The sequence below is a fragment of the Bison bison genome, unplaced genomic scaffold, assembly GCF_000754665.1.
Source record: "Bison bison bison isolate TAMUID 2011002044 unplaced genomic scaffold, Bison_UMD1.0 scf7180017864485, whole genome shotgun sequence".
In the NCBI taxonomy this organism is placed as follows: Eukaryota; Metazoa; Chordata; class Mammalia; order Artiodactyla; family Bovidae; genus Bison; species Bison bison.
This window is the reverse complement of record NW_011495045.1, coordinates 1,339,753-1,352,522: the sequence shown is the minus strand read 5'-3', so window position 1 is coordinate 1,352,522 and position 12,770 is coordinate 1,339,753. Positions and strand designations below refer to the sequence as shown.

The following is a 12,770-nucleotide window of genomic DNA, read 5'->3' as shown; positions in this document are numbered from 1 at the left end:
GGATGATCTCTGTCCTCCAGAAGTTTGTTATCTTTGTTTGTGTAATTTTTATAATCATTCAGTAATAAACATCTCTAGTTCAGGGCAGAACTGCTTATTTCTTTAACATACTTTTATTATCATTTCTCCTTAAAAGGTAGAAAGTGTTTATTTAAAATATCTTTTAAATGGGAGAGTGGAAGTAAAACACATCTTTAATATATACCTTTAATGAAACAATGTCGACACCAATTTTACAAACCAAAACTTCCAAATCCCATTACCTTTTCTCTTGATCATCCAAGTTCTTCTTATCTGCATAGATTTCTGCATAGAGCAATGCGGTAAAATGAGCAGCACAAGACTGAGCTACTTTGGCAACCTCTAGATAATTTAACTCCAGCCAGAAAGCATCATCAAAAACTGTTCCTGAAGAAGGTCTAAAGATAAAATTTAAATATAGTCACGTCCATTTCTTTGACTTACATACCAAAAGTAAGTTGATATAGAATACAATGGTAGCGAATGCTAGTTAAAACGAAAATTACATTCAAATAACCAAAAACCACATATCCCCAATATATAACAATAAACACCTAAAATAACATAGCTAAAGAGTTCCAGCACTTTTTTTGGATCACATACCTATTAGAAAATCTGATAAAAGCTATGGGCCATCATCCCATAAAAATTTGAGGTTCATACTTGCCCCCCACTGAGGGATCCATGGACCATAGGCTAAGAATAGGCTATGCAGTATACAGTAAAAATACATACACAAGTGTTTTTAAATGATCAATTTAATGAAAATATTGTTTCTTCTAAGACACATTTACATGTCTTTCTATTGCAGTTAATTTTCTTCTGAGCTAATTGCCTAGGTTGAGGTTATTTAACAAAAATCTTCCATGGTGATAACAGTAGGCCTAACCGGAAGGGATGACATTATCTTTCTCAAAACAATTTCATAGAAATCTGACAAAGCAGTAGTTAAGAAAATTGGTATTAAAGCAGGAAACTAGCTAAGTTCAAATCCAGCTGGATTACCTACTACAAGCTGTATGAATTTTGGCAAATTAACCTCTTAAGCCTCAGTTTCTTCATTTGCAAAACCAGGAAACAATATATACCTCAGAGAACAGCTATAATGAGCAAATAATGCTTACAAAGCTGATGAATAAAGTGCCTATCACATAGCCAAGACTTAACTACTGCTATTCTGAGAAACCAGTCCATCCATCCTAAAGGAAATCAGTCCTGAGTGTTCATTGGAAGGATTGATGTTGAAGCTGAAACTCCAATACTTTGGCCACCTGACGCGAAGAGCTGACTCATCTGAAAGAAACCTGATGCTGGGAAAGATTGAGGCGAGAGGAGAAGGGGACGACAGAGGATGAGATGGTTGGATGGCATCACCGATTCAATGGACATAAGTTTGAGTAAACTCCGGAAGTTGGTGATGGACAGGGAGGCCTGGCATGGTATAGTCCATGGGGTCACAAAGAGCTGGACACGACTGAGCGACTGAACTGAACTGATTCTGAGAAACATGAACCTGAACTCAAGTCCTTATGCTTTATTCTATGTCCCAGCCATATTCTCTCAAGAATCTTAAGGTCTTATTTAGAATAAAAACTTAATATTGAGAAATTTTATCTTCTTGAAGGCTAACCAAAGTAAATACTACTCTAACTCAATGGTAAATATAAAAATGAATAATTCAGAGGTGAAGCTGCATCCCAGCACTGAGAAAAGAGATACTGCCAGTTAAAGTTTTGAACAGTTTTTCTCACAAGAGGATTCAATACAAAACAATATAGTGAATCAGTAACTTTCTAACCAGAAACACAGACACCGAAAGGCCTAACACTTCTTTTTGTAAGCATGAGATAGCAAGGATGAAGAGGATACAGGGGGAGTAAATTTTTAAGATGTAAATGCATTTCGGTCAAAAAAATTTTCCAAATTCCACTACCGATTTTTTATTTTTCTCTCACTATTCCCTCTCATTCTTTATCAGTCACTGCCACTACCACCGTACAAACTAATGAGACATCAATGCCTACCTATTCAAGTTATAGGCCTACTATGTTATTTCTTTAAGGTTCTGGTCAACTCTGGAGCAGTACAAATCTGTCAACCATCCTCTCTATCAATTCCTGTACTCATTGTTAAACATCTCAAAAAAAAAATTAATAGGAACAAAAATACTGAATTATAAAGCAATTTATCAGAATCAAGAAAATAAACACTGCTATAGACAGTATTACTATATAGAAGCACAGATTTTGAGGACCATGTTACACAGTAAAGAAACTTGTGCTTCATAATAAAGATAAATAAAGGAACTTTTTTACATAATTCTAACTACTTTTGAGACAAAAGTAAAGAAAAAAGTTAAAAGAGGAGCAGTGCAACTAAAAGTAACCTGGAAAATCACTATTCCTTTTCCATTACTATAAATGAAATAAACTAAAGCCCCCAAAGACTGAATGATTTAGCAAAGATAACACTGTTACTATTATAGTTGGGGCTAGAATTCAGTGCTCAGTCGCTCGTTGTGTCCGACTCTTTGTGACCCCAAGGACAGTAGCCTGCCAGGCTCCTCTGTCCATGGAATTCTCCGGGCAAGAATGCTGGAGTGGGTTGCCATTTCCTTCTCCAAGAATTCAGAGTTCCTACAGTATTCAAAGTCTTGTAATTTATCTTGTAATAACTATACTGGAAAATAATCTGAAAAAAAAAATACATATACATAACTAAATCACTTTGCTGAACACCAGAAACTAACACAATATTATAAATTAACTATACTTCACTTAAAAAAGTATTGAGAGTTCCTGACATTGATTTCACCAAAGCTCCACCCTGAATATGGATTTATTCATATGGATTTATTTCAAGGAGATATAAGCACCACACATACTAAATACAGCACCTTGCAACAGCATTACCTCAAATAATCATGTTAAAATTCAGTCAGCAATAACAAGTTACACTTCTAAATACCCAAACTCAAGAACCAGTAGTCACATTACCTCTTTTGTCTCCTCATGTAGTCCACAACAGCAAGCATCGTTCTTTGTGATTTTTTATCCACATGGCATCGAAAAAAGTGCTCTGACTCTGACAAAGAAAGAGATGTCCCATCAGTCCCAGACAGGTGTGCTTAGGCGTCCTCTTCCTTTTGTCTGGGATTGTCTCCCTCTACACTATAAGGTTCTAGCACAAAACAGGCTCTTAATAAATATGAATCAACAAATGGAATTTAATGACATTTCTTTTTCTTTTAAAAGCAACTATATGCTTATTAAGAATTTAACTGTAATTTATATTTTATTTCTGAAGAGGACTAATTCATTGATTTAGTTAGGACTTTTTAATGTACTAGGTAGGTGCTCAGTTTACAATGGTATAAGAAAGACTATTTCTGACCAAATGGAACTCAACAACTAGCCTAAGACACTCTTAACATAGTGTGATGTGTGTAATGATAGAGAAAGTTTAGAATACCAGAGAGGCATATAAAAAAATAACTCTGAACAAGAAGAGTTTCACAGAAAAGAATGGTATCTGAAAAACTAATGTTTCATTTGGAGAGGAAGAAAGAATAGTGTTCCAGACAACAGTAAGATGGCTGAAACAAGAACTAACATGGAGGATTTACTGAAAGATTTCACTGTATTGAACCACAAAGCTGGAAAGCAGCTGTGGACAAAGAAAAATAGATGGACTAACGTTATTTATAACACAGAACTCCCAGGATTTGGTAATCAGATGAGACATGTGAGAAAGGTTTCAGGCTTAAACCACTGCATGCTCTTTCCTGAAAGGAGGAGGCTGGGGGACGGAGGTAAAGATGATAAATTTACCTTCGGACTACATTCAAATGAAGGCAGTGAGACTTACAGACACCAGAAAAGAAACTATTTGATAGACATCTATATATTTTCCAATAGTAGATTTTACATGTGAAATTTAAACTTTAATTTACAACAATAAAAATATTGGCATAAAATAAAACTGGCCGGTTTTATGTTTGAAAGGCTATAGCACAAACATGCATAAACAACTGATAAAGATGAAAAAAAGTCTTAGTCAACTGTACTGGTCTTGAAGTACAGTATGTGAATTTGTACCTAGTTTTATGTTTGTACATAAAATACATTAATAATACATATTCAGGGCGTATTAATCTGTAAGTTAACATCACAGATCTATAAATCTTTTCCTTTTCTCAAATTTAGGTTTGAAAAACTGACCAACAATGAGCCCTCAACAATGTATTGATGCTATTGTTTAGTTGCTAAGTCACGACTGACTCTTTTGCGACACCGTGAACTATATATAGCCCACCAGGCTCCTCTCTCCATAAAATTTACCAGGCAAGAATACTGGAGTGTGTTGCCATTTGCTTTTCCAGGGAATCTTCCCAACCCAGGGATCGAATTCACATCTCCTGCATTGTCAGGCAGATTCTTTACCACTGAGCCACCAAGGAAGCCCATGCGAATTCTCCTGCATTGTCAGGCAGATTCTTTACCACTGAGCCACCAAGGAAGCCCATGCGTATTCAATTCTTGGTTTAACTTCTCCTTAATAACCTCTCAGCATGGGAGATACTTCTTATACAACAGCATGGAAGGAGGGTAAGTTATAAAAGTTTAAGGAAAACACAGTCCAATTTTTCTTTAAAAACAAAACTAATATATATGCCAAATGTTAATTGTAGTAATCCCAGATCACAGAACTATGAGTAATTCTGGCAGCAATAAGCACAGTGTTTAATATGCACTAAATACTCAATCAGTTGCTCCATTAATATTAGTCTATATTTAATGAGAGGGTACTATGCATTAAGTATTATCCTAGGTGTTTTACACACAATATTTCATCGAAAACTTGTTACAACTTTTAACTCCATTTTACAGATGGCAGAATAGATGTTTAGAGGTTATGAGATTAAGCCTACAAAATGCCTTGATGGGACTCAAACAAATCTTTCTCTAGAACTGAGACTTTAACAGTATGAAGTTGAGAAATTTAACAGAATACCTGAATCCAAATTTGCAGGGGTTGTGGATCGGCTTGTTTGTGAAGGGTGTTTGAAACAGCTAGTGAAAAATCCCTGAATGTGTGTAGAAAGGAGATTTCTCCACGATTCATCTGTATCTTGTAGTAGAATATCATGAATCAAGTATGGAAGCACAGTCTGACAAAAGTCAGTTTTCACCTAAAATATACAAACATATCCAGTCAATAGTTTTGAGTAAAAACATTTTACTTAAAATATTCATTCCCTGTTAATGACATAAGTCATGAACTCTATATACTACTAAAAAATATACAAAAAAAAATGTACCAGGTAGTGTTGTTTTTTTTAATCAAACTAACCTAGAATATCTATATAGAACATATATGTCACACTGAAGTAGTTCATTTCCAGTTGAAGCTATTTGCATATAATGAAATAGGATATTGCTTACAAATAAAATTACTATGTGACTATTGTAAAAAATATTTGATACGTGAAAAGTGTTACTAATAATCGATTTGACAAAGGGGAAAATGAGGATCAACATTTAAGAAAAAAAGCTGAAAATAGGATTTTAGCACTTTTTCTACATAGAATGAAGAGCTCTAACAGTCATGTTTAAAAGTTTACATTTTTAATAAACCCTAATTTCAGAGCTGACTGTGGCTCAGATCATGAACTCCTTATTGCAAAACTCAGGCTTAAATTAAAAAAGGTAGGAAAAAACACTAGGCCATTTAGGTATGACCTAAATCACATGCATTATGATTATATACTGGAAGTGACAAATAGATTCAAGAGATTAGATCTGATAGATATTGTGCCTGAAGAACTATGGACAGAGGTTTGTGACATTATACAGGAGGCAGTGATCAAAACCACCTCCAAGAAAAAGAAATGCAAATAGGCAAAATGGTTATCTGAGGAGGTCTTACAAACAGCTGAGAAAAGAAGACAAGCAAAAGGCAAAGGACAAAAGGAAAGATATACCCATCTGAATGAAGAATTTCAAGAATAGCAAGAAGAGATAAGAAAGCCTTCCCCAGTGATCAATCCAGAGAAATAGAGGAAAACAAGAGAATGGGGAAAAAATCATGGCATCCAGTCCCATCACTTCATGGCAAACAGTTAGGGGAAAAATGGAAACTGTGACAGACTTTATTTTCTTTGGCTCCCAAATCACTGCAGACGGTGACCGCAGTCATGAAATTAAAAGACGCCTGCCCCTTGGAAGAAAAGCTATGAAAAACCTAGACAGCATATTAAAAAGCAGAGATATCACGTTGCTGACAAAGGTCCATATAATCAAAGCGAGAGCTGGACTGTAAGGAAGTCTGAACACCAAAAAATTGATACTTTCGAATTGTGATGCTGGAGTACTCTCTGGAGAGACCCTTAGACAGTAAGGAGATTTAAACAGTCAACCCTAAAGAAATCAACCCTGAATATCCATTTGAAATACTGATGCTAAAGCTGAGGCACCAATACTTTGGCCATCTGATGTGAAGAGCCAACTCATTAGAAAAGACCTTGTTACTGGTAAAGATTGAGAGCAGGAGGAGAAGGACAGGATGAGATGGTTGGATGGAATCATCAACTCAATGGACATGAGTCTAAGTAAACTGCAAGACACAGTGAAGAACAGGGAAGACTGGTGTGTTGCAGTTCATGGGGTTGCAAAGACTGGGTCAGTGACTGAACAACAATAACAAAGAAAGCATGTCACAGATTTGATGCAGAAAAAGCTTTTGACACCCATTTATGATTTAAAAAAAAAAAAAAACAACACACAAAAACTCTCCAGGAAGCAGGAATAGAGGGAACCTACCTCAACCTAATAAAGGCCATGTACGACAAAACCAAAACTAACATCACACTCAACAGTGAAAAACTGAAAACATTTTCTCTAAGATCAGAAACAAGATGAGGATGTCTACTCTCGCCATTTTTATTCAGCATAGTTTTGGAAGTCCTAGCCATGGCAATCAGAGAAAAAAAAAAGAAAAGAAATCCAAATTGGAAAAGAAGAGGTGAAACAGTACTGTTGTCAGGTGACATGATACTATACATCAGATCAGATCAGATCAGTCGCTCAGTCATGTCCGACTCTTTGAGACCCCATGAATCGCAGCACGCCAGGCCTCCCTGTCCATCACCAACTCCTGGAGTTCACTCAGACTCACATCCATCGAGTCAGTGATGCCATCCAGCCATCTCATCCTCTGTCATCCCCTTCTCCTCTTGCCCTCAATCCCTCCCAGCATCAGAGTCTTTTCCAATGAGTCAACTCTTCGCATGAGGTGGCCAAAGTACTGGAGTTTCAGCTTTAGCATCATTCCTTCCAAAGAAATCCCAGGGCTGATCTCCTTCAGAATGGACTGATTGGATCTCCTTGCAGTCCAAGGGACTCTCAAGAGTCTTCTCCAACACCACAGTTCAAGAGCATCAATTCTTCAGTGCTCAGCCTTCTTCACAGTCCAACTCTCACATCCATACATGACCACAGGAAAAACCACAGCCTTGACTAGATGAACCTCTGTTGGCAAAGTAATGTCTCTGCTTTTGAATATGCTATCTAGGTTGGTCATAACTTTCCTTCCAAAGAGTAAGGGTCTTTTAATTTCATGGCTGCAGTCACCATCTGTAGTGATTCTGGAGCCCAGAAAAATAAAGTCTGACACTATTTCCATTGTTTTCCCATCTATTTCCCATGAAGTGATGGGACCAGATGCCATAATCTTTGTTTTCTGAATGTTGAACTTTAAGCCAACTTTTTCACTCTCCACTTTCACTTTCATCAAGAGGCTTCTGAGTTCCTCTTCACTTTCTGCCATAAGGGTGGTGTCATCTGCATATCTGAGGTTATTGATATTTCTCCCAGCAATCTTGATTCCAGCTTGTGTTTCTTCCAGTCCAGCGTTTCTCATGGTGTACTCTGCATATAAGTTAAATAAGCGGGGTGACAATATACAGCCTTGACGAACTCCTTTTCCTATTTGGAACCAGTCTGTTGTTCCATGTCCAGTTCGAACTGTTGCTTCCTGACGGGCATACACATTTCTCAAGAGGCAGGTCAGGTGGTCTGGTATTCCCATCTCTTGAAGAATTTTCCACAGTTTACTGTGATCCACACAGTCAAAGGCTTTGACATAGTCAATAAAGCAGAAATAGATGTTTTTCTGGAACTCTCTTGCTTTTTCCATGATCCAGCAGTTGTTGGCAATTTGATCTCTGGTTCCTCTGCCTTTTCTAAAACCAGCTTGAACATCAGGAAGTTCACGGTTCACATATTGCTGAAGTCTGGCTTGGAGAATTTTGAGCATTACTTTACTAGCGTGTGAGATGAGTGCAATTGTGCGGTGGTTTGAGCATTCTTCGGCATTGCCTTTCTTTGGGATTGGAATGAAAACTGACCTTTTCCAGAAATGCAAATCAAAACTACAATGAGGTATCACCTCAAACAGTCAGGATGGCCATCATCAAAAAACGTACAAACAATAAGTGTGGCCTCCTACACTATGGGGTGGAATATAAGTTGGTATAGTCAATTGGAGAATAGTATGGAGGTTCCTTAAAAAACTAAAAATAGAGCTACCATATGATTCTGAAAGCCCACTCCTGGACATATTTATCCAGAGAAAACTATAATTCGAAACAACACATGCACTACAATGTTCACTGCAGCATTATTTACAACAGCCAGGACATGGAAGCAACCTAAATGTCTATCAACAGAGGAACAGATAAAGAAGATGTGGTACATATATATACAATAGAATTTTACTTGGCCATAAAAAGAACAAAATAATGATATTTGCAGCAACCTGGATGGACCCAAAGATTGTCAGACTGAGTGACTTAAGTCAGAGAAAGGTAATATCATAGGTTTTATGTAGAATCTAAAAAAAGGCACACGTGGACTTATTTACGAAATTGAAACAGAGTCACAGATGTAGAATATAATATATGGTTCCAGAACAGGGGGTGGGTATAAACTGGGAAACTGGGACTGACATACACATACTACTATATATAAAACAGATAACTAATAAGGACCTATTGTATAGCACAGGGAACTCTTCTTAATACTCTTTAAAGATCCACATGGGAAAAGAATCTAAAAAAGAGTGGGTACATGTATAACTGGTTCACTTTGCTGTATAGCAGAAATCAACACATTGTAAACCAATTATATTTCAATAAAAATTAAAAAAAAAAAAAAACCATCACAGAAAGTTAATGACAATGACCTCAATAAAAGTAAATTTAAAAAGTTAGAACAGACCTTTGGTTAACACAAATAATTTCTAATCATCTGTATTCTAACTATCATTAGTAACATGTTATTTATGACACACCCTTAGAACTCTTCTGAAATGTAGCTACCTCACAGCTGAAAAGTCCTATATAAAAAGATGCTCTGTTGAATGGGTTCACAACAGCTGAGTATAAGTTATTTTGCATGAAGGTGGTGTGCAATACACAGAACCTTTCTTTATATATAGGCCATGAACATGAACAAAAAAGCAAAATGGAATGGGACAAGCAAAGAAAATTATGATGAGAAAGCTCAAATGAAAAAAACAGAAGTAGAAAGGGTATGAGTCAGACTAATCTTCTTACCTCACACATTGGCTTTAATAACTGAAGAACTTCACTTTTTGTGCCACCACTATTCAAAAAAGCACAAGTCAGTGTCTTTAACCAAATGTCATGATTTTCACTTTGAGGAATCCACAGGCTTGTATCATCCAAGCCTTCTAAAGGATTTTCTTTATCAAGTCTTAGTACTTCTAAAAACTAGAAAAAAGTGATAAGAAAACGTAAATACAGTAACCAGAAACACATTTTATCTTTCCTGTGCCAAACAAATATCTAGGCATAAACAAACACGTTTCCAAATAAAACTGCTGCTGCTGCTGCTAATAAGTCACTTCAGTCGTGTCCGACTCTGTGCAACCCCATAGACGGAAGCCCACCAGGCTCCCCCATCCCTGGGATTCTCCAGGCAAGAACACTGGAGTGGGTTGCCATTTCCTAAAGTGAAGTCGCTCAGTTATGTTTGACTCTTAGTGACCCCATGGTCTGCAGCCCACCAGGCTCCTCCATCCATGGGATTTTCCAGTCAAGAGTACTGGAGTGGGGTGCCATTGCATTCTCTGCCAAATAAAACTAAATATAGTTAAAACTAAATCTATATACATCAGTTACTTTTAAAAATTAAAAGACAATTATGCTTATGAAAGGTAGAATCTGGTGAAAATTTACTGATCTAAACAGGAGGAAACTTCTACTCTCAGTTTATTAGTGGTATGTTGAATCACAGACTCTTTGCCTTAAATATGTAACCAGTCCGTATCTACCATACAGAACTGATTTCAGGATGAAATGAAATTTTAAAATCTTAAAACTGCAATGTTTAACAGGTTACAATATTCAGTTCACTTCAGTTCCTCAGTCGTGTCTGACTCTTTGCAACCCCATGAACTGCAGCATGGGAAACCTCCCTGTCCATCACCAACTCCTGGAGTTTGCCCAAATTCATGTCCATTGAGTTGTCGATACCATCGAACTATCTCAACCTCTGTCATCCCCTTCTCCTCCTGCCTTCAATCTTTCCCAACATCAGGGTCTTTTTCAATGAGTCAGTTCTTCACATCAAAGTACTGGAGCTTCAGCTTCAGCATCAGTCCTTTCAATGACTATTCAGGACTGATTTCCTTTATAATAGTTTGTAATTTATAATATTACTTATAATTTTATAATTTATAATATTCAGGAATGATTAATAAGTTTATACTGCCAATAATTTCATTAAGACCAAAATTATATTTATGATACATTATGTTACTGAAGTTAAATTGGTAAAAACTCAATGGCATATTTCTCAGTTGCTTTATGAAAAGAAAGTATTAAAGAATGCTTTAAATAAGCTATAAAATGCTTAGATTAATAAAGTAAAGGTTCTTAAGTCTCTTTCATAGAGTCCTTTCAGTGGAACCTTGTTATGTCTGACATCAACATGAAAAAGGGAGAAATCTAGGTCATCTTAAATTTCACATTAACTTATTATCACAATACCTATAAACCACACCAGGAGCAATGGCTTGTATCTAGTCAAAGAAAGGGGTTTTCCACTCCTTGAAAAAAAAGCCTGTCATTAAGAACTCCTCCTATGCACCCCCAAATCAACCATAATTTCTCTAGGCTACCTCTCTCAGATTTTCCACACTGCCATAACTAAAAATACAAATCCCTTGGATTCAAATTATAGCTGAAATTATGTCCAAAAACATTAAGTGTTAGCATAATTAAGCAATATGACATTCATAGCCCACAGCAAATACAACTGTTCTAGATATAGTGGGTAATCAATAAACATTCATTATTTGAGAGACCTTTTTTCTTGATGTTCTAAAAGGCTGTAGATAGATCAGCATGGGATCAGTTGTTGCCTTATAAATATCCCAGAAACGATGTCCAGTTTTCGTGGTTAAAATGCTTTTCAAACAGGTAACAGCTGCTGCTCGCACTTTGACACTGAAAAACACATAGAATTCAAACACCACAAAATATATCAATATTAATCTTAATGAATGTGAAGCAACTCCTTATGAAAAAATTAAAACCTTAAATTATATTAGGAAACCTTTGCATTTATTAGGAAATTTTATACCTATAAAAATTGGGTAATACCAAACAATTACCAAGCACTTTTTAATATTCCTTTAGTAAACCTGAGTTACTAATCACTGTAACAGCAATTCCTTTCATTCACTATAAGAAAGTTTATGACTTACTATAAATTTAAAAGTCTCATAAAAAGAAATACTTGAAAATAATATTGACCAATGATGAATGAGAATGACAGAATACTAATCACCCACAAAAAATATTTTGATAACATTTTCTCTATGAGGAACAAATAATTTGGGGTAACAGAGAATGGAATTTCCCTACAAATGATAACATTATTGTCTAGAGCAATTTTAAACGAACCGTAAGTGAAAAGCTAGTTGGAATTATTAGGTAAGACTCTATAATCTCTAATAAAAAATTAAAGATCCTTCTCTTTTTCAAAAAATTAAGAAAAAGGGGACTGTAATACAACAGTACTGAAAATATGATAGCTGACATAAAATGTCTTAAAGCCTGATACTATATATGATAATGAGCTATCAAGTAAAGGCTTAAGTCCTTTTAGGAGTCTCAATTTAAGACATAGAAGCATAAACCCTAAACTTGAATTCATCCTTCATTCTGCTATCTTTCCCTATCTCCTCCAAATTAAATTCATCAGCAGATTCTGCTGCTCTGTGTTAAAAATATCCCCAGGTTCCATTTCATCTTCACTGAAAGTGAAGTGAAAGTCTCATCCAACTCTTTGTGACCCCATGGACCATACATAGCACACCAGGCTCCTCTGTCCATGGAACTCTCCTGGCAAAGATACTGGAGTGGGTTGCCATTTCCTTCTCCAGGGGATCTTCCTGACCCAGGGATCGAACCTGGGTCTCTCGCATTGCAGGCAAATTCTTTACTATTTGAGCCAGCAGGGAAGCCTGCCTTCTGCCACCCTTCCTCTGGACTACTGCAACAGTTTCATAACCAGGCATCCTATTTCCATTTTTTCCCTATCACAAGCCACTTGCCATATAAAAGTCCCAGTAAAAGGATTAGTTGCATCATGATTACACTGCTTAAAACTCCACAGCTTCCTTATGTATTTCAAATAAAATCAAATTTATTAATCAGA

The 12,770-nt window shown here is 36.2% G+C and overlaps 1 protein-coding gene across 4 annotated transcripts in view; it reads right to left on the bottom strand.

Moving 5' to 3' along the window:
• Positions 1–12,770, bottom strand: part of ATM (ATM serine/threonine kinase) — a 149,897-nt gene that overhangs the window by 56,307 nt on the left and 80,820 nt on the right. For all 4 annotated transcript variants that reach the window (XM_010862840.1, XM_010862844.1, XM_010862841.1 and 1 more), the window contains 5 exons: positions 11,413–11,554; positions 9,638–9,814; positions 5,035–5,212; positions 3,018–3,105; positions 264–419 (listed from right to left, as the gene is read on the bottom strand). In XM_010862840.1, coding sequence (XP_010861142.1) covers positions 264–419; positions 3,018–3,105; positions 5,035–5,212; positions 9,638–9,814; positions 11,413–11,554 — 741 coding nt within the window. The remainder of the gene's footprint in view (positions 1–263; positions 420–3,017; positions 3,106–5,034; positions 5,213–9,637; positions 9,815–11,412; positions 11,555–12,770) is intronic.